The sequence below is a fragment of the Macaca fascicularis genome, chromosome 5, assembly GCF_037993035.2.
Source record: "Macaca fascicularis isolate 582-1 chromosome 5, T2T-MFA8v1.1".
Classification (NCBI taxonomy): Eukaryota; Metazoa; Chordata; class Mammalia; order Primates; family Cercopithecidae; genus Macaca; species Macaca fascicularis.
Window position 1 is genome coordinate 49,148,996 of NC_088379.1, and position 27,206 is coordinate 49,176,201.

The following is a 27,206-nucleotide window of genomic DNA, read 5'->3' on the forward strand; positions in this document are numbered from 1 at the left end:
CTGCCCCATCAATGAAAAGTCTGCATAATACATTAAAGACAATCTTAAAATGATTCCAATTACTTACACACACACATACACACAGAGACACACAGACATACAGACACACCCACACCCTTGCTAAAAAGGCATAAAGCTGTCAAGGGAATACAATTTATCTTGACAAACCCCATCAACTGTAAAAGATTTTAATTAATGAGTTTAAAATGAATGTAGGAAAAATATGGTCCCTTTTTCTAAATCTTAAGCTTTTTCTCCATTCCAACTAATTTTTAAGTAATAAGTTTTATGATTTTTACCTAACAAAAATGCATTCTGAATATGCAAGCCACTGCCATAGAGCAATTAACTTCTACAATCTGGAAACCCACTCCTACACAGGAGCAAAGGAAAAAGCCTACCTGCCTTTCACCTAGAAAAACATGCATTTCTTCCCAGTAGTTACTAACAGGCAAAGCTTTATATTTTTTGGCATTCTATGTAAATAATATCTTAATAAATATTGTATTTAAAGTCTATCTTTTGTGACAAGTCACATTAGGATTTATTAACACCTGAAAATGTAATTAATTGTTTGGGTCTTTTATGGAAACTTCCTATATTTGGAACCTGAATAAGAATGGTATCCAGTTGTTAATGAAGCATTTTGTCTTTAGATGTCAAATAGTAAGCAAAACTCAGTAAGATAGTTTAATGGAATAGGAACAACAAACAGCATATTTTAGTAGAAATCTGCAAGACATTGTCCAATGTTAAAGAGCTATAAAAGTGCTAAGACATATTTATTAAGCAGCATATTTCTGTTGCCTTACCATATCATGCCTTCAAACAGATTTTGGATGACAAGGTGTGACTGAGTGACAGTTATCAATAAAGTGACATGAGTCCATGCGAACTGTTAATAGCCCAACAATACAAAAATTAGTGAACATAACTGATCAGTGCAGCTGAAGAAGCAACAGCGATTTTGAAACGCAAATTTCTACCATGACTTTTGGTCAAAATGCATACGTTAGAGTCATATAAAATAAACACCGTTAGTAAATTATGTTCCTTTTGTTGCCTACTGGAACCTTAAAATAATGAAAACATTTAACAAAGTAACCTTAATTTACATACAAATAGAATTCTAATAATAGATATAGTACTAAATTTTAAAACTTATAAAACATAAACCATTATCTTGAATCATTAGATTTAAGTGATAATGAGAGATTTCTGTTGTTTTAGCATTTAAAGGGGAGCATTTTACTCTGGCTGCATTCTGCGGTTATTAAAAAATGCTAAAAATTCCTTTTCTTTCAGAGTTTATTATGGTAACTTTTTCCCATAAAGAGTTATTTCCAACTTTAAATTATTCAAACCAGCAGGGTTCAACTGCCCTTAAACTCTATCTTTCATACTTGAAGGGTGATCGCGACAGGTCTGTTCAATGACAGTATTCAATTCCAAATTTTTAAAGACCTTTGTGTTTTACCAATTCTAGCTAGCCTGAAAGATGGCCACTTTTAACACAATCAACAATATGGGTAGAATATAAACAAAAGAAGCCAAGGTTTCCATGTACTAGTCTTATAATTTTGATTGAAATTCATAAAATTACTTTTAAAAATTCTTAAAGAGTTTGATTTATTCTCCCCGGACCCCTGCCCTTGAGACAGGGTCTCACTCTGTCACCCAGGCTGGCGTGCAGTGGTGTGATCACAGCTCACTGCAGCCTTGACCTCCCAGGTTCAAGTGATCCTTCTGCCTCAGCCTCCCCAGTAGCTGGGACTACAGGTGCGTGCCACCATGCCCGTCTGATTTTCCTATTTTTTGTAGAAATGGGGTTTTGCCATGTTGCCCAGACTGGTCTCAAACTCCTGGGCTCAAGGCATCTGCCTGCCTTGGCCTCCCAAAGTGTTGGGATCACAGGCATGAGCCATCGGTGCTTGGCCTTTTGATTTATTCTTAATAAACCTGTTTCCCATTTAAGCAACCATATGATAATGGTTGCTTTATTTTATTCGATTTTTATCTGCTTAAAAGATCCAATTCTCTTTTACCCTGATTGTTTAAAAATGCATAATTAATTTTTTTCCAACAGATGCCATTTATATTTTCACTGGATATTCTATTACTTTTACGTGTCTTGTTTCTACATAAAATTCACTCAGAATTTTACTCTTCATGCTCAGATCCCCTGAAATAAGAACTATAAGAAACACGATTTCCCAGCAATTATGTTCAGCAGAATGTCTTAATGGAGAAAAGCTAAGCATAAAGAACAGAAACAATATTCCAAGTCCAAAATAAGCCTCACTATTACATGAATTTACAGATCTTAATACTACATTGCATTGCACAGTCTTACTAGCTACAGTTTAAGAAAATAAGAAAAGTTCATATGTAAAGTGATACATTTCTTAAGACAGGCTTTGGTACATTGAACAAAATATCTTATGCCAGAAAGAATTACACAATTCTATGACTAACCATGACCACCAAGATCATACATGCTCTGCTGCTTTATGCTCACGCCAAGTGCAAGTAAACATAGTTACTTTCATAGAACAATATGACAGATGCTTCCCAGACTTAGTAACTGTCCAGGAGTAAGAAATTCTTCAAATTTCTACATATTTAAGGAACCCAAAAACTTTAATTTTACACCATTTGAAAATATTCAAAGAAAAAGTTCTCAGTAAACTTTGAAAACAGTTAAAATTTTAAAATCCTCACAAACTTCTCAACTTTAATAGTTTACATTTAATGATCATCTGAAATCCAAATATCCCTCACATTCATGCAAAACAACAGCTAGTAGATTAGACTGTATCTTCTCACTACAGAAAAAAAAAGTTAAGGGTTTTTATCACAGATAATGACTAAGGAATAATAGTTAATACACACCATATAAAACTGCAGACGATAATGTTTCTTCACCAAACTGAGTACAAACATGCAGAAACCTGTTCAAGAACAAAAAAACACGTGCTCGTAGTACAATTTGGTACAAAGGGTTAAGATTCCCTGAGCCCAAATAAACCAATGTCCTATATCACAGCTATGCGTATTTTAGCCACTTACTCAGATGCCATCTCTCCTACTATCTTACATTAAGCATTTTAAGTAAGTTTTTTGAGGGAAACAATCTTGTACTCTCCAAAGTGCCTAATATATATTCCGTGGCACAAATTCAATAAACATCCTCTGCATTAATTTAATTAATTAATCCCTTGTTAATATGTGGGCATGGAAAACAGATCTTAAATTTAAATTAAATAGTATTTATTTGCTATAACAATGCATCAAGTATATGTACAGAATGTTTTCAATCTCTACATAATAGAAAAATGAATAATAACTATTATAGCAGCTGAAGTCTGTTGAATGCTTACTATTTCTAGGCTCTTATCTAAGCATTTAATCATTAATGATAATTAATCCTTTATTATCAATCCTTTCCAAATCCCTATAACATACTCATTATTAGCTCCATTTTACAGATGAGGAAAAATGCAAAAAAGGCTTTATTAATTTACTGAAGATCACAGGGCTAGAAAATAAACACTCAAATACAATTGACCCCTAAGAGTCCCATGGTTCCATAAACCAAAATCAGCAAAATTCAGGTTAAGAGCAATTTGCAATTTCTCAAAAGCACACAATAATTATAGTAAAATGTAATACTCTTAATAATGTAAAGATTTACAAACAGTATTTGTATTTATGTTTACATTTTACAAATTTATTACAATGAAAATTTATTAAATTCTAACCAATTAAGTGAAATCTAATAATCACACACTAAAATAATGGGAGGCAATATGAATCACTTCTTGCCAAAAATACCAGTAAACTTCTAAAGATAGGTTTATTTTACAGAGGTAGATATCGAAAAATACATAAACCAAATTTAATTTCAGATAAATGGCTATGTATGCATTCTATTCTGCAACATCTCTTTTTTTCTTTTTTGAGTCAAGGTATCGCTCTGTGGCCCAGCCTGGAGTGCAATGGCACAATCACAGCTCACTGCAGCCTTGAACTCCTGGCCTCAAGTGATCCTCCCACCTTGGCCTCCCAAAGTATCAAGATTACAAGTGTGAGCCACTGTACCTAGCCTCTGCAGTATCTTTAAAGAGTGAGTTCTCCAAGAGAGAAATTGAATTTTCAGTTGATCAATTCTACATAAAATAAATACTAGACTTTGTACATCCAAGTTATACTTACCGAGGCAATTCTACCAGTAGAGTAAACAAGGGTACTACTCTTACCAAGCAAAGAATCCAACAGCAGCTGCCTTTCACGACTTTCGATGATCAATTTGAAATGTCAAAGCAGAAAGGACCATGACAAAATGAAGAGAACGAATACTGAGCCCAATCCTATCTCACCTCCTATTTGTCATCTATGAGGTAATCCAACTAACTGGCCTGCACAAGCAATATGGACACATTTTCTGAGTGGAGGCACAAATGAAAGCCAATATGTCACTTTATTGAGAGAAAGAGGGAAAGAATGAGAGAGAGAGATACTAAAACATGAAATTAATGGCATCAAAATTGCCAATTGTATAAAAGATTCCTTTAAAAATTCCTGCTTTTGAGTTGTTCTTCTACAGCAGATAAACTTATCTTGAAGCTCAAGTAATGACTTCTATGCTGTTTTTTGCCACTGATCCATAGTTAAAGGTGAACGCGGACTGGACTCGGTTCAAAGGCCAATGGGTAAGGGCAAAGCAGAGACACAAGACAGGAACAGTGTTTTCTGTCCAAACAGACCCCTTGACTCTCCCAGCACAGCCTTGGGAACTTCCCAATATCATTAACTATAAATTATCTATTCACAAATACTACTCCAAAATATATGATTTTCTCTTTCTTGAAATTATAACACCATTCACCCTTACTTACATTTCTTCAAACACAATTACCGGTAGAATCATTTAACATTTTCCTAATGGACATTTTATCCAGGACAACCTTGGCAACTCACGTTTACCTGATCCAGTTTTGCCTATGTGATAGAATTGTCTGATTCCTAGATACAGTAAAGTAATACAGTTCTCTGACTTGGAGGAAGGGGGAGGTATACAGTGTTTTCCTAGCATAGCTAAGGCTAACTATAGTCATCTCTCATTATCCCTGGGTGATTGGCTGCAGGATCCCCAAAGGACAAAAATCCATGGATGCTCAAGTCTCTTCTATCAAATGCTATAGTATTTGCATCTAACCTACTTACATCCTCCTGTGCATCTTAAATCATTTCTACATTACTTATAATTCCTAATACAATGTAAATTCTATATAAATAGTTGTTAGACTGTATTTTTCAGGGAATGATGACAAGAAACAAGTCTATACATGTTCAGTAAAGACACAATTATCCATTGTGTTGCTTTTTTTTTTTCCAGAATATTTGGTTGGAGTCACAGTTGGTTGACTCCAGGGATGCAAAACCCATGGATATAGGAGGGCCAACTGTACTAATTTTTAAAGAAAAACATTGTAAAAAAGAAACATATGAACTTAATCTTTCTCATTCACAACTATATGGACATATTAACATTTTATGTTTCAATACTTAAAAATATATTTATATTTTAATAAATCTGTGGAAAGGATCACTTTTTGTACACTTGGATCCATAGTTTCATTTTTTTTCCCGATTGTTAACAAAGAATGCTTGCATGACTATTTCTCTTTTTTTTTTTTTTTTTTTTTTTTGGAGACAGAGTCTCACTCTGTCGCCCAGGCTGGAGTGCAGTGGCGTGATCTAGGCTCACAGCAAGCTCCGCCTCCCAGGTTCACGCCATTCTCCTGCCTCAGCCTCCTGAGTAGCTGGGACTACAGGTGCCTGCCAGCAAGTCTGGCTAATTTTTTGTATTTTTAGTAGAGACAGAGTTTCACTGTGTTAGCCAGGATGGTCTCGATCTCCCGACCTTGTGATCCGCCTGCCTCGGCCTCCCAAAGTGCTGGGATTACAGGTGTGAGCCACTGCGCCCGGCCTGTATATTTCTAAATTAAAACCACAGAATGTGTTATAGTACTATAAATAAAAGTACTGAAAAGGCATCCTAATATATAGTTCTTTATATAAAAGTTATACTTATTATTTATCTACATAGTATTGTGCCTGGTGTTCTCAATACAAAGATACGTATATCTCGTTGCCCAGCAACAAAGAGTTCTCCAGCGATTAAGCAGAACCAGTTACCCAACAAACTAAAGAGAGGTATATCCCAAAAGAACAAGAGGCCGGGCGTGGTGGCTCATGCCTGTAATCCCAGCACTTTGCGAGGCCGAGGCGGGTGGATCACGAGGTCAGGAGATCGAGGCCATCCTGGCTAACACTGTGAAACCCCGTCTCTACTAAAAAATACAAAACAAAATTAGCCAGGTGTGGTGGCGGGTGCCTGTAGTCCCGCGTACTTGGGAGGCTGAGGCAGGAGAATGGCGTGAACCCAGGAGGCAGAGCTTGCAGTGAGCCGAGATCACGCCACTGCACTCCAGCCTGGGCGACACAGCGAGACTCCGTCTCAAAAAAAAAAAAAAAACAAGAGAATCCAGGTGCAGTGTCCTATGCCTTTAATCCCAACACCCTGGGAGGCCAAGGAAGGAGGACGGCTTGAGGCCATGAGTTCAAGACCAGCCTGTGCAACACAGCAGGTTCCTGTCTCTATGAAATAAAAGTAAAAATTAGCTGGGCAGGACGGCACATACCTACAGTCCCAGCTACTTGGGAGGCTGAGGCTGGAGGATCACTTGAGCCCAGGAGTTTGAGACTGCAGTGAGCTATGATCAAGCTACTATACTCCATCCAGCCTGGACCACAGAGCAAGTCACCATCTCTTAAAAAATTCATGTAAAAAAGAAAAAGAGGATGAAGATTTTTAAGGGGGTCAGGAAAAGTAAAGGAAAAAACACAAGATACTGAAAAGCCCAACAGATGAGACAGAGGAAATTTCAGAAAAATAGATAAAAAATATTTATTAAGCACCTTTGATATGCCAGAAACAAGATGCAAAAATGAATAAGATAGGCACTGCCATTCAGGAGCTCTTACTCTTGTTGAAGACACCGAAAACAAATGAAAATAAAGTTGTTTTTTAAATTTACCATTGATGATTAGTCAAAATTTAGTAAACATATAGCCCTTAATTCAAAAAACAGACAGTAGGATGGGCCCAAGATTGAATACTAGAGCTTCCGACTCATCCCCCATTCTTTCACTTGGTTATATTCTTCATTATACTTGCCTAAACCATCAAAACTTTCTAGCATCAAATTAAATAAGCATTGTGTGCCTTTATTCTAGCATCAAATTAAAAAAGCATTGTGTGCCTTGATTCAGACACCAGGCTACAACTGAGTTGTTCTGAAAAAGTTTTAAACGAATATGCATTGTAGAGATTACCATACAAACCAATCATCATATTGGTTAAACATTTTAAAAAGTTTTCTATTAATCTGAATGGTTAGTCTAAGGTTTAGAACCAGTACTAGCATGTATATAGAGTTTAGTAGTCTTTAATTCAGAAATTTTAAGTAGTTTTGGAGAGACAGTCTTTTGTGAATTATTTGTGACATTTTTCTAAAGATTTCATTAATATCCTCTGATATAAAAGATACTCAGGATGTTTGGGGAAAATATCTTAATTATGCATTAATTTTGGCTATAACTTAGTTTTGTATGTCCATCAATTTTCTTGAACTGAAAGCATTACATTCAAGTCATATTATCTCCCTAAGAATTTTAAAGAAATCAAAATAGCTATGCATGCACAAATACAAGCAAAAAATAATTTATTAAACATAATATGCACATCACTATAGTTGAATAAAGAAATGTAAGGTGATGATATTACGGGTCAAACACCTTAAGTTTGTCAACATATCACTGCTAACCATGTAATTGCATGACATGAGGGGTCAGAATTGGAGATACCTATATTTTATTTAAATAAAATTCAATGTCAATGAAGTAGTTTGAACTGTCTCTGCTTTTTAAATCTGGTAAGACATACATTTTCTGAAGTCATTTGACCACTATAATAGAACTAAAATTTTCACAGGGCCCTTGGAATATTGTTTAAGAAAAAGACTTCCAAAGATATCCACAGCATAATTTGAAAGAAAGGTACAAATATCTCAATGTTAGCACACTCTCTGTTTCCATAGTCCTGTTTCAAAGCTTAACTCCATTTGCTGGACTAAGCTCACAAATGTTGCTAAGCACTTCAAAAGTAGCCACTAAGGCCTCAAGACTCAGCAAACAAAACACTGATACTAAGAAAATATAATTAAGAAGCACTGTGTGTGGATGTGCATGTTCTCAGCCTTTTAATCCTTTATCCAACAAATACAGAGTCGGACCCTCAATGCCAGTCCTGCACTGCGCTCTGGGAATTAAACAAACAAGAGAGGTACACCATGGGTGCTTTTGGTCTAACCGAGCCATTTTTAGGCCACCCTTAAAATGATAATAGACATATAGTATTCAAGTATTCTATGCCTGTTTTATACTGGAAGTTACACCATTTAACTGAGTAGCTCCTAGCTTACTATGAGGCTGCATTTTTAAAGTAGACCTATAGAGCGGGGCATGGTAATACACGCCTGTAATCCCAGCTACCAAGGAATCTGAGGCCGAAGGGTAAGTTGAGTCCAGGAATTCAAGACCAGCCTGGGAAAACAGTGACATCCTATCTCAAAATAACAAACAAAAAGTACATTTGTGTGACTATAATGATGTCAATATCCTGGTGTGATGTACTATAGTTTTGCAAAATACTATTATTGATGATAACCGAGCAAAGTGTAAAAAGATCTATTATTTCTTACAACTGCATGTGAACATGCAATTATCTCAACAAAGATGTGCATTTTAAGCCAATAACCTGTGATATATAAACAACTTTTCATAGACTGTCATAAAATAGCAGTTGGGTTCTACGATCAGCCTGTAGTATTTTTATTTTCTAACTTATTACTCATTTAGTATTAACTACACACCGGAAGAGTTTAGGTCCTTACTACATTTAGTAGCTTCCTATCTAGTCTGCCTGATAATGTCTCCCAACCTACTTCATTTAATTACAAGTCTGGTTACATCATTTCTTAGCTTAAAATCCTCCAATGTTTTCCCAGATATAAAGTCCAAACCCTTCCTACGACATACAAATTTTCTCAAGATGTGGCTCCTGCCTACCTTCCATGCCTCCATGAACCCAAAACATGCAATCCTTTCTCATTCTCATGCCTGCACAGCTGTTCCTCTGCCTGGAATGGACTTTTCTACTATCTGATACCTGGCAACTGCCTGCTTGCTCTTTCCTTTTCATGAAACCTGTCATCTCTTCTCAAAGGCCCTCCATGGCCTTCCTTCCTCTTCTTCATGCTCCTGCCAGAAATTGTTCACATTTCAGCAATGAACTAAAAGACTCACATCTCACCAGCTTCAAGACCCTGGAAGGCACACAATCGTTTCATTTCCCTTTATATCCTCAACATCATTCACAGTACCTAGCATTTGAAAAACACTCAAATGTTTGCTCAAAGAATGACTTTAAAGACTTTCAGTAAGTTTCTGTGATTCTGAGTGTAAAATAAGAAATGGTAAAATATGTCTATGGTAGAAATAAGTATACTGTTAGAAAAATGAAGAAATACCAGGCCAGACATGGTGGCTCATGACCATAACCCCAACACTTTGGGAGACCAAGGCAGGGGGATCACTTGAGCCCAGGAGTTAGACACCAACCTGAGCAACATAGTGAAACTCCATCTCTACTAAAAACACAAAAATTAGCCAGGTGCAGTAACACATGCCTGTAGTCCTAGTTACTTGGGAGGCTGAGGCAGGAGAATCATCTGAACCCAGGAGGCGGAGGTTGCCATGAGCCGAGATAGTGCCACTGCACTCCAGCCTGGGCAACAGAGTGAGACTCTGTTTTAAAAAAAAAAAAAAAAAAAAAAAAAGATGAAACACAGATTGTATTTTTATAGAAGTAGAGTCCAAAAGTCATACATGAAACAAAGAATTACTAAAAAGGGGCTGGCTGGGAGGCGATAATCAAAGACAAAATATATAAAGAAACAACAAAGAAAATGAATTACACTATTGGTCCACACTCAATTGAGATGTTATTCTCAAGCATAAATTATAGCAAACCAAAGGGGAAAACAGTAATCACCTTATATGCCGACATTCTACCTCTCAGCTATTGCTGTATATCAATATAGATGTAACTGCAGATATGGATACAATGATAGGTGTAGATGTGCCAATATAAATCCATCTATAAGCTATTAATGTATGAAGTGAAAAATGGTACAGAAGAGATACTCTTACTTGTATAAGAAAAAGGGAAGGGGGATGTACACATAAAAGCTGGAATACTCAGACAATTTCTGGAATAACAGTAGTAAGCCTCCAGATATTGTAAGTAAGGCCCTGAGGTGGAGAGAAGTTTCATCAAATACTCCTTTCTAGTCTCAATTTTTATCATGGGCATATATTTTCATTAAAAAACAAAAACAAAACAAAAAAAAACACTAGTTTAGGCCTCTTGAAACACCTGGCTCCTGGCATGCTCCCCATTCAGAACCCAGGGTGCCTGTCCCATCCCAGCCACATGGAGGGGCCACAGGTCAGTGCCCAAGTCAGCAAGCGGCACGAACTGCAGTCATGAAAAGGAGCCATCTTTGATGTCCAGCACACTTAAGACATGAGCACCGGCCTCTGTCTCACGGCAACCACGTGAGAGGCCTGGGGTTAGAACTGCTCAGTTAAGCCTGCCAAGCCGCAGGACTGTGAGCAAAAATAACAAATTGTTCTAAGCCAAGGGAAAAACAAAACTAGTTAAGGCTTTTTGTTTTTAAATGACAGTTTGTATTCCATCCTGGTGTCCCTGCAAAATAACATTAAAAGAAATTAAGGGGAAGCCCCACGAGAACAGAGAAAACTGAAGAAAGGTCAAGGAGAAAAGAAGACACATGTCTACAAAATTTGGAAGCTAGAAAACAGATAGAAAACTGTTAGTAGACCTAAGAAATTACAAGTGCCTAAACATATTTTCTAGAGACACTAAGGAGAAAAGGCCTGGTGGAAGGCAAGACTGAGGCCTAGGCTTCTGACTTGGATTATTAAGTAAAAGTCTAACAATAAGTGTGAGCCCTAGCCAAAGCAATCAGCTGTGAGAACAGACCAAAGGTATCTTTAGAAATGCACAAACATAAGACATCTACCTTCTACACATCATTTCATAAGAAACTACAGCAGGCCATGCTTCAGCAAAGTGAGGGTGTTAACCAAGAGATGGAAGACCTGGGATGGAAGAAATGGGCTCAAATCATGAGCACAGCTCAGCAGTGGGCCCAAATGCAGCCAGCTCACACAGGAACTGGAATGCAGAGGTCTCTGGCATAGAAGTCTCCAGGAAAAAAGGCAATTGATATACTATCTGACTTGTGTAAACATCTGAAAATACTACCAACAGACATGGGGCAAACCTGAAGGAAAAATTAAAGATCTCTACACTGAAATCAGCAAATATGGGAAAGAGAAGGTGAGGCAGTTACTCAGTTCAGGAAAAACAAAAAGTAGTAAAAGAAGGAAATGTAATCATAGATACTATTTGGTTCTATAGGAAGTGATATTTTAAGTACCTACTTAATGCAAACTGTGACTATAAAAAAACTGAGTATGAAGAAGTGAGGTAGGTTATAACAGGAAGTCAATAGATAATGCCTAAACTAAGAAATAGGCCTATTACTTAGAAAAAAGGAAAAAATCTCAAAGTGGTGTGGTGCAGGGTTGCTGTTTACATCATAATTATTTTGAAATTCAGTTTGAAAACTAATATGCATATATTAATGATATAAATGATTTATGTTTTAATTAACCACAATTGTTCTTTTTTTATTATTATTATTTTCAGATGGAGTCTCGCACTGTCGCCCAGGCTGGAGTGCAGCGTCATGATTCTTCATATTGGTCAGGATGGTCTCAAATTCCCGACCTCGGGTGTTTCGCCCACCTCAGCCTTCCAAAGTACTGGCATTACAGGTGTGAACCACAGAGTCCGGCCTGGAGTGATTCTTAATAAGCACTTTTTAAACCCACTATAAGGGAGTAATTGCTATTTAAGAACATGATGAAAGAAATAGCTTTATACATGAGAAACAATGAAAAAGAGAGGCTAGAATAAAATGTAACCAAAAAATTACGAATTTAAATAACAGAAATAAAAATAAACATGGAAAATGTGTTAGCTACATATCAATACAGAATATTCCTTAACTTACCTGCCAGATAGAGGGCAAATGATATAAATCTGTGGTAGCGAATGAGGAACTGAAGTTGTTCTTCTCTTTGAACAAATGTAGCAAAATAATCAGCTACAGTCTCTCCATAGAAAAAGTAGTTTACACACAATAGAAAGTGCCTATAATTTAAAAACAATTAGCTTTTCTATATTTGAAGCTTTCCTTCCCCTCAAACTCAACAAAATTATTTTCTACATTCTGATGACACAAAGATCAAAACCAAGTTCAGAAGACCAATTCAAGATATATTTCACTAAAATGCTATTTTCCTGTTTTAAACTTAATTTCAAATTTATCGATTAGCAAAAATTTACCGAATATAAATCATACCTTTATTTAGCTGAAAATCTAATGCCAGAGATAATTAGGAAACAATGTAGAAAATACTACATACACACAATCCTTCACCCTTGGGAGGTGGGAGCAGTGCGTGTGTGTGTATAAATTTAATACTTTGTGTGTAGTATAATGTGTGTATGTGTGTGTATGATTTTAATACTTTGCATATATGTATAATGTGTGGGTGTATATATTGAGGTATTAAGTTCATAATGAAAATTAACTCCTAACTACTCACAGCTCTAATGCTTTTTAATAGTAGAAGTCCTAAGACAAATCCCCACCTGTCCTCAGGAAGATTAAGAAGGAAAGAAAGAAGAGGTAATTCAACCTGTCTCCCCACTGCCCTGCACGCACTGGCATCTCCCCTCTTCTAATGCTCCTAGTGGACTCCAAATGAGCCGGGATTCTTCCTCTGTAAGGCAATCAAGGCCTAACCTGGTCTACCAATCCAACTATTTACCCACTATCCGCTAAACAATACCCTCTGCTCAGAAGGGCCAGGAATATCTCATCAGCGGTAGTATAAATACGTCTGTCCCACATCTAGAAACTGATGGGTGCTACATCCCCAACCAGAAAACTCTTCTTTATCCAAAACTTGTCTTCATTTCAAATACCAGTTTATCTTTTACCTCTTGTTTGACACCTTCTACAATCACCGGAGCCCATCCTTACTTATCTTCTCTTTTTTTTAATACTTAGAATCAATACTGCATGATTTTACATTTATTTATTCTCCAATTTCTTTACCTATCTAACATTTCCTATATACTTTGCCACTCATGAAGAAACCTGCTACAAGGAAAAATCAGCTCTCACCAAAATCAAGACACTTCTTTTTGACCATCCTAAACCCCATCTGCTATAATGAGACACTGACTCCCTGGTTGATATTAATCAAATATATTAAAAAGGATGGCCACTTGGGTTAAATATGAACTATAACGTTATCATGTTTCCTAGCCAAGGTTCTGATAGCAATGATTTATACATGAAAAGTTTTAAAAGATGTAAAATTTTAAATGTTAATATCATTTGGTGATTTGTCACTAACTTTACATGCATTTGTGTGTACACAATATGTTGTATATTATCACGTCAACTGAGAGGAAATGAAGGAAAATGAAGGAAAAGGTTATATGCAAATATTTTGCTAAAATTATTATTGTAAAGGATACAAAAATGTTTCCAACACAATGTTTAGTTTTTTATTTTAAAAAAAGGACAAGAATGGTGTATATATTCAACACATATTAGATATCTCTACAAAGACTAAAATATGAGATCTGAAAGAAGTTGTATCGGAGTGGGAAAGACAAAGGTGATCTTCTTTTCAAAATTCAACTATATTATTTTTATTTATCTTTCTCTAAAATCAATCTATAGGGTAAATTGAGTGGATACTGACTGATCAAGATGCTTCCTTTACAAACTTCAGAAATTAACTTTTCATATCTGAAATAGTTTCAAGCTTACTTACCAACTCAGTGTTCTAAACCATGGTAGATCATAGGAGTGATAGACTCTATAACCTATAGTGATAATTTCATGGAAGCATTTCACTTGGATGCCCAGAACCTGAAACCAAGAGAAAACATTAACATACATTTCTCAATGCTTACATTTGTGCTTAATCATTCAATAAAGCAATTTGTCATATGTATTTGAAAAATCTTAATCTACCAATTTTTAATTATTCTAAATGTCAGTAAAAAAAATGCAATATTCCATGTCTCTAAAACCAAGTGATGCCTCAAAGGGGTGGACAAAATAATGTTTTACTCAAAAAGGCTTGGAAGATCCTTCCCGGGGTGGGGAATGGCACTGGAGTTTAAAGGTTGAGGGATATAATCTGGTTGGCCACAGTTGACTAGGATTTATCCCTCATTACTATTTCATTATTTAGACTGTCCTTCTCAAGATGGAGAATCTTTTTGTCCAATCTGACCATTATGTTTCTTGAGATACCCTAAGAAAATCATACATGAAAGTTTGCTTGTAACCATGCATTGTTATACTTGCAAGTAATAAAGATACTGTCAGGACAAACAGTTAAAACACTTTCTACCCAGTCACCCTGGAATGGCCTTTTCATCCTCCCAGCTGTGTCAGCCCTCCCATAGCCAGCTACTCACTGGTCAATCGAAGCTGGGCTACCTTAGCAAAGTATAAGCAACCTTCCACATTTGAAGCCACTTTGGCCAGTCAACTGAGTTTATGCATTTCTGTTTACACAGTGTCGTGACTGCACACCTATTAAATGGGTTTACATTTATAAATCCCTTTTTGATGTTCTATTTTATAGTCCTTCAAACTGCTGCATTCAGCAACCTGGATGAAGGTAATTTCTCAAGATGTAGCATCACACCCAGTACTTGACCTGTCAATTTCAAGACTCAAAGAGCAAATGGCAAGTCGAACACTTATTGTCATGAATTAAGAGGTAAAAATATTTGTGAATACGGCAGACTAACTTTTTTTGTCTAGAGAGCACTCTCCAGGGGCTTGTTTTTAATGCTGTCCTTGAGCTAAGAATGGATTTTTATATTTTTTAAAGAGTTATTTAAAAATCAAAGATTATGTGACTGAAACATATGCAGCCCCTTAAAGCCTAAAATATTACTATCTGGTCCTTTAACAGAAAAAGCTTACCAAACTCTGTCAGAGGATATATTTTGGGATTTCCTTTTAAGATTTCCACAAGTTAGTTTTCCAAAACCTACCATTCAGGGTATTCTTAAGCTATTTTTTCCTATTATACTGATTACATGTCCAAACACATACTTTAAAAACTAAATGTCTCTTTTCAGCCACATGATAAAGAAATGTATGTGAAACCATAAACAGTACTTTTAGCGAAAAGTCATAAATGTGTTATAAAGACAGGAGGAAATCCAAGGGTCCTTCTTCAAATAACATTTGTATATAATATCAAGTCATTTCTAACAAAAATAAAGAACGGAGACAATGTTTAGTATTAAGATAAAACAGTAAAGCAAAGTTAGTCAGATCCGAAGGGCTTTTTTAAAAAAAATTTTTATTTTTTTAAATTTTATTTTATTTTATTATTATTATTATACTTTAAGTTCTAGGGTACATGTGCATAACGTGCAGGTTTGTTACATATGTATACTTGTGCCATGCTGGTGTGCTGCATCCATCAACTCGTCAGCCCCCATCAACTCATCATTTACATCAGGTATAACTCCCAATGCAATCCCTCCCCATCCCCCCCATGATAGGCCCCAGTGTATGATATTCCCCTTCCCAAGTCCAAGTGATCTCATTGTTCAGTTCCCACCTATGAGTAAGAACATGCGGTGTTTGGTTTTCTGCTCTTGTGACAGTTTGCTGAGAATGATGGTTTCCAGCTACATCCATGTCCCTACAAAGGACACAAACTCATCCTTTTTTATGGCTGCATAGTATTCCATGGTGTATATGTGCCACATTTTCTTAATCCAGTCTGACACTGATGGACATTTGGGTTGATTCCAAGTCTTTGCTATTGTGAATAGTGCTGCAATAAACAAACGTGTGCATGTGTCTTTATAGCAGAATGATTTATAATCCTTTGGGTATATGCCCAGTAATGGGATGGCTGGGTCATATGGTACTTCTAGTTCTAGATCCTTAAGGAATCGCCATACTGTTTTCCATAATGGTTGAACTAGTTTACAATCCCACCAACAGTGTAAAAGTGTTCCTATTTCTCCACATCCTCTCCAGCACCTGTTGTTTCCTGACTTTTTAATGATCGCCATTCTAACTGGTGTGAGATGGTATCTCATTGTGGTTTTGATTTGCATTTCTCTGATGGCCAGTGATGATGAGCATTTTTTCATGTGTCTATTGGCTGTGTGAATGTCTTCTTTTGAGAAATGTCTGTTCATATCCTTTGCCCACTTTTTGATGGGGTTGGTTTTTTCTTGTAAATTTGTTTGATTTCTTTGTAGGTTCTGGATATTAGCCCTTTGTCAGATGAGTAGATTGCAAATATGTTCTCCCATTCTGTAGGTTGCCTGTTCACTCTGATGGTAGTTTCTTTTGCTGTGCAGAAGCTCTTTAGTTTAATTATATCCCATTTGTCAATTTTGGCTTTTGTTGCCATTGCTTTTGGTGTTTTAGACATGAAGTCCTTGCCCATGCCTATGTCCTGAATGGTATTACCTAGGTTTTCTTCTAGGGTTTTTATGGTATTAGGTCTAACGTTTACATCTCTAATCCATCTTGAATTAATTTTCGTATAAGGAGTAAGGAAAGGATCCAGTTTCAGCTTTCTACTTATGGCTAGCCAATTTTCCCAGCACCATTTATTAAATAAGGAATCCTTTCCCCATTTCTTGTTTTTCTCAGGTTTATCAAAAATCAGATGGCTGTAGATGTGTGGTATTATTTCTGAGGACTCTGTTCTCTTCCATTGGTCTATAGCTCTGTTTTGGTACCAGTACCATGCTGTTTTGGTTACTGTAGCCTTGTAGTATAGTTTGAAGTCAGGTAGCGTGATGCCTCCAGCTTTGTTCTTTTGACTTAGGATTGTCTTGGAAATGCGGGCTCTTTTTTGGTTCCATATGAACTTTAAAGCAGTGTTTTCCAATTCTGTGAAGAAAGTCATTGGTAGCTTGATGGGGATGGCACTGAATCTATAAATTACCTTGGGCAGTATGGCCATTTTCACGATATTGATTCTTCCTATCCATGAGCATGGTATGTTCTTCCATTTGTTTGTGTCCTCTTTGATTTCACTGAGCAGTGGTTTGTAGTTCTCCTTGAAGAGGTCCTTTACATCCCTTGTAAGTTAGATTCCTAGGTATTTCATTCTCTTTGAAGCAATTGTGAATGGAAGTTCATTCATGATTTGGCTCTCTGTTTGTCTGTTACTGGTGTATAAGAATGATTGTGATTTTTGCACATTAATTTTGTATCCTGAGACTTTGCTGAAGTTGCTTAACAGCTTAAGGAGATTTTGGGCTGAGACAATGGGGTTTTCTAAATATACAATCATGTCACCTGCAAACAGGGACAATTTGACTTCTTCTTTTCCTAACTGAATACCCTTGATTTCTTTCTCTTGCCTGATTGCCCTAGCCAGAAATTCCAACAATATGTTGAATAGGAGTGGTGAGAGAGGGCAACCCTGTCTTGTGCCAGTTTTCAAAGGGAATGCTTCCAGTTTTTGCCCATTCAGTATGATATTGGCTGTGGGTTTGTCATAAATAGCTCCTATTACTTTGAGATACGTTCCATCAATACCGAATTTATTGAGCGTTTTTAGCATGAAGGGCTGTTGAATTTTGTCAAAGGCCTTTTCTGCATCTATTGAGATAATCATGTGGTTTTTGTCTTTGGTTCTGTTTATATGCTGGATTATGTTTATTGATTTGCATATGTTGAACCAGCCTTGCATCCCGGGACGAAGCCCACTTGATCATGGTGGATAAGCTTTTTGATGTGCTGCTGGATCCGGTTTGCCAGTATTTTATGGAGGATTTTTGCATCGACGTTCATCAGGGATATTGGTCTAAAATTCTCTTTTTCTGTTGTGTCTCTGCCAGGCTTTGGTATCAGGATGATGTTGGCCTCATAAAATGAATTAGGGAGGACTCCCTCTTTTTCTATTGATTGGAATAGTTTCAGAAGGAATGGTACCAACTCCTCCTTGTACTTCTGGTAGAATTCAGCTGTGAATCCATCTGGTCCTGGACTTTTTCTGGTTGGTAGGCTATTAATTATTGCCTCAATTTCAGAGCCTGCTATTGGTCTATTCAGGAATTCAGCTTCTTCCTGGTTTAGTCTTGGGAGAGTGTAAGTGTCCAGGAAATTATCCATTTCTTCTAGATTTTCTAGTTTATTCGCGTAGAGGTGTTTATCGTATTCTCTGATGGTAGTTTGTATTTCTGTGGGGTCGGTGGTGATATCCCCTTTATCATTTTTTATTGCATCTATTTGATTCTTCTCTCTTTTCTTCTTTATTAGTCTTGCTAGCAGTCTATCAATTTTGTTGATCTTTTCAAAAAACCAACTCCTGGATTCATTGATTTTTTGGAGGGTTTTTTGTGTCTCTATCTCCTTCAGTTCTGCTCTGATCTTAGTTATTTCTTGCCTTCTGCTAGCTTTTGAATGTGTTTGCTCTTCTCTAGTTCTTTTAATTGTGATGTTAGAGTGTCAATTTTAGATCTTTCCAGCTTTCTCTTGTGGGCATTTAGTGCTATAAATTTCCCTCTACACACTGCTTTAAATGTGTCCCAGAGCTTCTGGTATGTTGTAGCTTTGTTCTCATTGGTTTCAAAGAACATCTTTATTTCTGCCTTCATTTCGTTATGTACCCCGTAGTCATTCAGAAGCAGGTTATTCAGTTTCCATGTAGTTGAGCAGTTTTGATTGAGTTTCTTAGTCCTGAGTTCTAGTTTGATTGCACTGTGGTCTGAGAGACAGTTTGTTATAATTTCTGTTCTTGTACATTTGCTGAGGAGTGCTTTACTTCCAATTATGTGGTCAATTTTGGAATAAGTGTGACATGGTGCTGAGTAGAATGTATATTCTGTTGATTTGGGGTGGAGAGTTTTGTAGATGTCTATTAGGTCTGCTTGCTGCAGAGATGAGTTCAATTCCTGGATATCCTTGTTAACTTTCTGTCTCATTGATCTAATGTTGACAGTGGGGTGTTGAAGTCTCCTGTTATTATTGTATGGGAGTCGAAGTCTCTTTGTAAGTCTCTAAGGACTTGCTTTATGTATCTGGGTGCTCCTGTATTGGGTGCATATATATTTAGGATAGTTAGCTCTTCCTGTCGAATTGATCCCTTTACCATTATGTAATGGCCTTCTTTGTCTCTTTTGATCTTTGATGGTTTAAAGTCTGTTTTATCAGAGACTAGTATTGCAACCCCCGCTTTTTTTTGTTCTCCATTTGCTTGGTAGGTCTTCCTCCATCCCTTTATTTTGAGTCTATGTATGTCTCTGCATGTGAGATGGGTCTCCTGAATACAGCAGACTGATGGGTCTTGACTCTTTATCCAGTTTGCCAGTCTGTGTCTTTTAATTGGAGCATTTAGTCCATTTACATTTAAGGTTAATATTGTTATGTGTGAACTTGATCCTGCAATTATGATATTAACTGGTTATTTTGCTCATTAGTTGATGCAGTTTCTTCCTAGCCTAAATGGTCTTTACATTCTGGCATGGTTTTGCAATGGCTGATACCGGTTGTTCCTTTCCATGTTTAGTGCTTCCTTCAGGGTTTCTTGTAAGGAAGGCCTAGTGGTGACAAAATCTCTAAGCATTTGCTTATCTGTAAAGGATTTTATTTCTCCTTCACTTATGCAACTTAGTTTGGCTGGATATGAAATTCTGGGTTGAAAATTCTTTTCTTTAAGAATGTTGAATATTGGCCCCCACTCTCTTCTGGTTTGTAGAGTTTCTGCCAAGAGATCTGCTGTTAGTCTGATGGGCTTCCCTTTGTGGGTAACCCGACCTTTCTCTCTGGTTGCCCTTAAGATTTTTTCCTTCATTTCAACTTTGGTGAATCTGGCAATTATGTGTCTTGGAGTTGCTCTTCTCGAGGAGTATCTTTGTGGCGTTCTCTGTATTTCCTGAATTGGAATGTTGGCCTGCCCTACTAGGTTGGGGAAGTTCTCCTGGATGATATCCTGAAGAGTGTTTTCCAACTTGGTTGCATTTTCCCCCTCACTTTCAGGCACCCCAATCAGATGTAGATTTGGTCTTTTTACATAATCCCATACTTCTTGAAGGCTTTGTTCATTTCTTTTTCTTCTTTTTTCTTTAGATTTCATTCTCGCTTCATTTCATTCATTTGATCCCAATCGCTGATACTCTTTCTTCTAGTTGATCGAGTCGGTTACTGAAGCTTGTGCATTTGTCACGTATTTCTCATGTCATGGTTTTCATCTCTGTCAGTTCGTTTATGGCCTTCTCTGCATTAATTATTCTAGTTATCAATTCTTCCACTCTTTTTTCAAGATTTTTAGTTTCTTTGCGCTGGGTACATAATTCCTCCTTTAGCTCTGTGAAGTTTGATGGACTGGAGCCTTCTTCTCTCATCTCATCAAAGTCATTCTCCGTCCAGCTTTGATCCGTTGCTGGCGATGAGCTGCATTCCTTTGCAGGGGGAGATGCGCTCTTATATTTTGAATTTCCAGCTTTTCTGCCCTGCTTTTTCCCCATCTTTGTGGTTTTATCTGCCTCTGGTCTTTGTTGATGGTGACGTACTGATGGGGTTTTGGTGTGGGTGTCCTTCCTGTTTGTTAGTTTTCCTTCTAACAGTCAGGACCCTCAGCTGTAGGTCTGTTGGAGATTGCTTGAGGTCCACTCCAGACCCTGTTTGCCTGGGTATCAGCAGCAGAGGCTGCAGAAGATAGAATATTGCTGAACAGCAAGTGTACCTGTCTGATTCTTGCTTTGGAAGCTTCCTCTCAGGGGTGTACTCCACCGTGTGAGGTATGGGGTGTCGGTCTGCCCCTAGTGGGGGATGTCTCCCAGTTAAGCTACTCAGGGGTCAGGGACCCACTTGAGCAGGCAGTCTGTCCATTCTCAGATCTCAACCTCCATGTTGGGAGATCCACTGCTCTCTTCAAAGCTGTCAGACAGAGTCATTTGCATCTGCAGAGGTTTCAGCTGCATTGTTGCTGTTGTTGTTGTTGTTTAGCTGTGCCCTGTCCCCAGAGGTGGAGTCTACAGAGACAGGCAGGACTCCTTGAGCTGCTGTGAGCTCCACCCAGTTCGAGCTTCCCAGCCGCTTTGTTTACCTACTTAAGCCTCAGCAATGGCGGGCACCCCTCCCCCAGCCTCGCTGCTGCCTTGCCCTTAGATCACAGACTGCTGTGCTAGCAATGAGGGAGACTCCGTGGGCGTGGGACCCTCCCGGCCAGGTGTGGGATATAATCTCCTGGTGTGCCTGTTTGCTAAGATCCTTGGTAAAGCGCAGTATTGGGGTGGGAGTTACCCGATTTTCCAGGTGTTGTGTGTCTCAGTTCCCCTGGCTAGGAAAAGGGATTCCCTTCCCCCTTGCGCTTCCCAGGTGAGGCGATGCCTCGCCCTGCTTCAGCTTTCACTGGTCAGGCTGCAGCAGCTGACCAGCACAGATTGTCCCGCACTCCCTAGTGAGATGAACCCAGTACCTCAGTTGAAAATGCAGAAATCACCTGTCTTCTGTGTTGCTCGCACTGGGAGTTGGAGACTGGAGCTGTTCCTATTCGGCCATCTTGCTCTGCCCCCCCGAAGGGCTTTTAAAATATCATACTGATGTAATTTTTATGAACGTATTTGCTAGGGTACATCCACTGGCACTATAAATTGTATTTATTTTACTGAGAGGGGAGAATAAAAGTGTTTTTAATAGCTCACATTATATTTATATGATCAACTATAGCTTGCAGGGACAATTAATATGGAACTTCTAGGAAAACAGAAAACAAAAGGTTCCAAATAGTATTGTCGAAATCTTTAAACTTTATGTGTATCTTACAGGACTGGAGGATTACACAGACATTAATACTCCACACCATCAATACTGGTAGCAATGTACACTCAAAGGACTCTGTTGGCTCAATTAATGTTTTAAGAACCTTAAAAACAATAGTCAGTATTTAAGTGTCTATTCTTTACTAGTTATTGAGGACTTATAGAAATAACATAGGGCATCTGTTCACAGAGAGGTACGTCTCTCAGGGAGGAAACACGACTACAACCCATGTGAAATAGGCAAATGGACGTGTGTAGAGGCAGACACACCTGTGGCAGGGGCAGGGGGTGGGCAACGGCAGAGCCGGAGGAGAAGGATCTGCAAAGTCAGCACCTGTAGAGGGAATAGGGCGTATTAAGGGAACTACTAGGAGGGTGGAGTTGCTAGAAGACAAAGGTGGGGTTAAGAAGGAGAGAAAGAGATGAGCCTGGTCCTGGAATCCTAGGAAACAGCAGGAAGCACTGCACCGAGGAGTTGAAAGGACATGACTGGACATGAAAGTTCGGGAGAATAAAGTGGAAAGAATGGACTGGGGAGGTGACAAGAGTAAAGGCAGTCAGGCAGGCAAGATGCCACTTAGCTATCCAGCTGAAGTGGTAGAGGAGTAGAGAAGAAGACAGGAGAGAAGTAGAGGGGGCAGAACTGACTAGACCTGGTGGGTGAGGAAATTGAGGGGCTAAGGGAGAAAAGGGAACACAAAATAACACCAAGAAAGGCTTGGGAAAGTAGACAGTACGAAAGAATTATACAAATTGTGTCAATTGTCATATTCAACTAAAATCAGAGTTGAGGAGCCAAGTGGAAAAAGCACTCAGGGCACACAGCACCTGCTCCACGAATTATCCAAAGCTCAGCTGCTGAAACAGCTGGCCATACCCTCAGACCAGTTTTACTTAGTGGCTGCTGAAACAACAATGTGCCATGACTCTAAGACTAGTTTTACCTGCCACTACTGTCGCTCATCAATCAGAGCCTGCCAACTCCCCAAAACTTTACTAGTGCCAGTGGGCTTTCTTTCAAAACAGTATGTAGCATTTCTCTCTTTAATAAAACTCCCAAGCTTCTCTCATTAATAAAACTCCCAACCTTCTCTTTGTTCTTTAGACATACCAAAGACAACCCTGGTCTGGGTGTATGCTCTGAAGTGCAATTCTGTTTTTTTAAAAAATATATATACATTCCCAAATAAAATGCTTTGCATAGAGATTTGTCTGTGTATTGTTATTTAACTTTGACAACAGATTTACTCTGGATGGCTGAGGTATGGACTAGAAGTTCAGATCTGGACATTTTGAGTATGAACTATAGTGCCTATGGGTTATCCAAATAAGTGTCTATTTTCACTTTGCAAATCTTTTCTAAGAAAATACTCCTGCATATAAAGTTAGAGCATATTTATGTTCTAATATGTTCAGGATAGTGTTATTCACACACACACAAAAAAACAGAACATAACCTGAATGTCTAAAAATAACACAATGATTTGAATAACTTCAAATGATGCACTGAATGAATTCAGATATTCATTCACTTTAAGTGAATAACTGCATGATGAATTACATTCCATCAAGCAGACAATCTAGTAAAGCTAATGATTATAAAGACCACAGAACAACACAAAACTTTTTTTAACAAGTTTGTTTTTTTTAGAGACAGGGTTGTGCCACGTTATCCAGGCTGGACTCAGACTGGAATTTCAGGGCTCAAGTGATCCTCCTGCCTCAGCCTCTCGAATAGCTGAGACTACAGGTGTGTGCCACCGCACCTGTCCACAAAATTTTTGATGTGATATTTAGCTTAAAAAGCAGGATGCACAATGTTAGTCACATTATTATTATGACCATGGTTTTAAAAACACAAATTAAGCAAAAAGTGATGAAATAAAATACACCAAATAATACTACTAATTGCATTTTGGTAGTCAACAACAGGGTTGGAATGATGACTTTTAATTACCTATTTTCCAAAGTAATTTGAACACACTTATACAATTCTCATAATGGGAAAAAGTAAACACACCATTTAAAAGTAAATTACATAGCATGAATTAAAACTTAATGACAACAGTTTCCAAGAAGGCAGGGGGAAAAAAAACCTCTTTCAATATCTTCTATGTGTTCACATCTGTCTTTAAATCAAAATGTGCTTTAGTAACTCCATCACTTGGAAAGTACGATTCTAAGCCATGAATACAACAATTTAAAAACGACAAAAGAAGCCTTTTAAGGAACATGGGTATGCATTCATATTAAAATAGTAGCTGTAATTTCCTAGAAGTTTTGTTTGTTTTTTGAGACAGAGTCTCATGCTGTCTCCCAGGCTGGAGTGCAGTGGCGCCATCTCGGCTCACTGAAACCTCTGCCTCTTGGGTTCAAGTGATTCTCTTGCCTCGGCCACCTGAGTAGCTAGGACTATAGGTGTGCGCTACCACATCCAGCTAATTTTTTGTATTTTGAGTAGAGATTTTGGAAGTGCAAAATTGAGGGTTTCACCATGTTGGCTAGGCTGGTCTTGAACTTCTGACCTCAAGCAATCTGCCCACCTCGCCCTCCCAAAGTGCTGAGATTACAGGCGTGAGCTACTGTGCCTGGCCTCCTAGAAGTTTTTAATGAAACTATATTGAATTAGTCATTTTTGAGTGCTGACATTTAAGGCAACTGCAAGCTAGATACAATGTGTCCTTCTCAAAATATAAATGATCTAGTTAAGAATAGGAATAGATATAAGGTTTTAAAACACATAAAGTAAAATCAATTGAGTACTAACTATATGTGTGAATCATCCATATCCTCTTAACATAAATATCATATAAACATTATATGTGTATATATATATGCATGTATGTGTATGTAATAAACTTAAATAACCAATAACAGTTCAAACCTACTTTACTTGATCTTTAATATTCTTTTTTGCTTTTTTTGAGACAGGATCTCACTCTGTCGCCCAGACTGGAGTGCAGTGGCGTGATCTCAGCTCACTGCAACCTCCACCTCCCAGGATCAAGTGATTCTCCTGCCTCAGCCTCCCAAGTAGCTCAGATTATAGGCACATGCCACTACCAGCCGGCTAATTTTTGTATTTTTAATAGAGACGGGGTTTCACCATTTTGGCCAGGCTGGTCTCGAACTCCCGACCTCAAATGATCCACCTGCCTTGGCCTCCCAAAGTGCTGGGATTACAGGCATGAGCCACTGCACCTGGCCAGATCTTTAATATTCTTATTTTCTTCTTTAATTAAACTCACCAATTGAAGCAAATAACTTGTAATAAGATCATATTTTCCTTTCATAGTAGAAAAAAAAATAAAACAAAAAAACTCAGGTATTGTAGGCACACTTATGGTTCTCTTAAAAAATCAGAATCCAAATGTATGCATGCATGCCTTTAAAACCGTCTTGAATTTTGTCATAAAGAGTAGTTAGAAAATAGTTTTTATCCACAAATTCTTGCTGTAGTTATTATACTCAACAGTTCAGTTTGGAGAAACATGTAAATCACAGGGGAACCCACCAAACCTGCCTACGTCAGTGTATCTAGGATATTGGGGGTTTCTGATATCTTAGATCAAAATTTTCTTCTTACTCCTTACTTCTCCCAAATAAATTCTTAATTCTTAATTCCAAATAAATTCTCCCAAAATACTTCTTCTCACTGCTTCCCAAATAAAACTCAAACTTCTTCACATAGTATTGCAAGGCCCTCCAGAATCTGATCTCTAATTATTTTTCGGCCCTGTGCTCAAGGAAGAAGCACCTTTTTCTGTCACCCAGGGAACGCTGTGAGCAAAGGTCCAAGTGGCACTTTTCGCCACTTGGACCTTTGCTCACAGTGCTGCCTCCACCCTGATACACGGCTCAAGGCCATACTCAAAGGTCCCTCCACCCACAAAGCCTTGTGTATCTCCCTGCTCTCACTTGCTCCCTTCTTCCTCGAGTCTGCCCACTCACCACCAGAGCACTGAAAAGTGCTCTGCAGACACTTGCTTCTTAAATGCCCAAGTCCCAGGGCCAGTGGTGGTCATTTTAGTCCTTGGCACGTTCAGCGACAGAAGACTGGGAGCTGGGGGGCCTCTTCCTGGAATCAAACCCAGACAATTGCCCACGCCTGCCCACTTGGCTTTCAAGCTCAGCTTCCTCTGCCCTCACATTCAGTCTATCCTATTTATTATCCATTTTTCCTTTCTGAGAAACAGCACTTTCAGATCTTAGCAAATTAGCAGAAAAAGAAATTAACTTCTTCTCATGTTCATTACTTGATTTCCCCAAGGAAGTGCAAAATTAATGAGAGCACAAGAAGAGAAGTGAAAGAGGCTTCCAGGTGCTTATAAAAGCCACTTTAAGTGGCTTCAAGAGCTGATAGAATTTTTTTCATCATGTCTAATATCACATCAAAACTTATTCTTTTATAAAATAAAAGGAAAACCATATCATATAGCTCATAAGCTTATGAGCTACGAATATAATTGAACATGGAGGGAGACTGGCAAAATGGATAAACACATTTCTAAGCGGGCAAGAGAAACCAGAGATGAAGGAGATGAGAACATAAGAAGAGCCTGGATTAACTGAGAAGGAATGAGAAAAAGTAATAACAATGATAATACTAATAAAGAAGGCCACAGGGCACCCCAGAGAGCAGGCTCTCACTGTGTGCTGTCAAACCATGCTCAGCACTGCCTAAGTGCTTGATGAGTGCACTGAACAAATGCATTTCTCCTTGATTCCAACACTTGTGGGCTTCGAATGTTTCATGCTTTAAATATCTGGGCTTTTGCACACAGGAATCCTCTGCCTGTGATGGTCCTCCCCCAGACTCCATCGTTTACCTCGTTGATTCCCACTCAGCCTTCAGATCGCAGCCCATGTGCTTGGCACTGTGCCTCTGCAAAGGCTCCCAGCTCCGCCTTTGCTCTCTTAGTATTATTCTTTTTTTCAAATGCTTATTGTAGTTTGTGATTATATATAGTCATGTGTTGCTTAACAACAGGGGTATGTTCTGAGAAATGCATCGTTAGGCAATTTTGTTGTTGTGCCAACATCATAAAATATACTTACACAAACCTAGATG

At 38.0% G+C, this 27,206-nt stretch overlaps 1 protein-coding gene across 1 annotated transcript in view; it reads right to left on the reverse strand.

The window, feature by feature from the left end:
* CDS1 (CDP-diacylglycerol synthase 1) overlaps positions 1-27,206 on the reverse strand; it is a 73,508-nt gene that overhangs the window by 16,422 nt on the left and 29,880 nt on the right. The window contains exons 4-7 of the mRNA XM_005554892.5: positions 14,137-14,234; positions 12,294-12,433; positions 2,893-2,951; positions 813-895 (exon numbers count right to left, since the gene is read on the reverse strand). Coding sequence (XP_005554949.2) covers positions 813-895; positions 2,893-2,951; positions 12,294-12,433; positions 14,137-14,234 — 380 coding nt within the window. The remainder of the gene's footprint in view (positions 1-812; positions 896-2,892; positions 2,952-12,293; positions 12,434-14,136; positions 14,235-27,206) is intronic.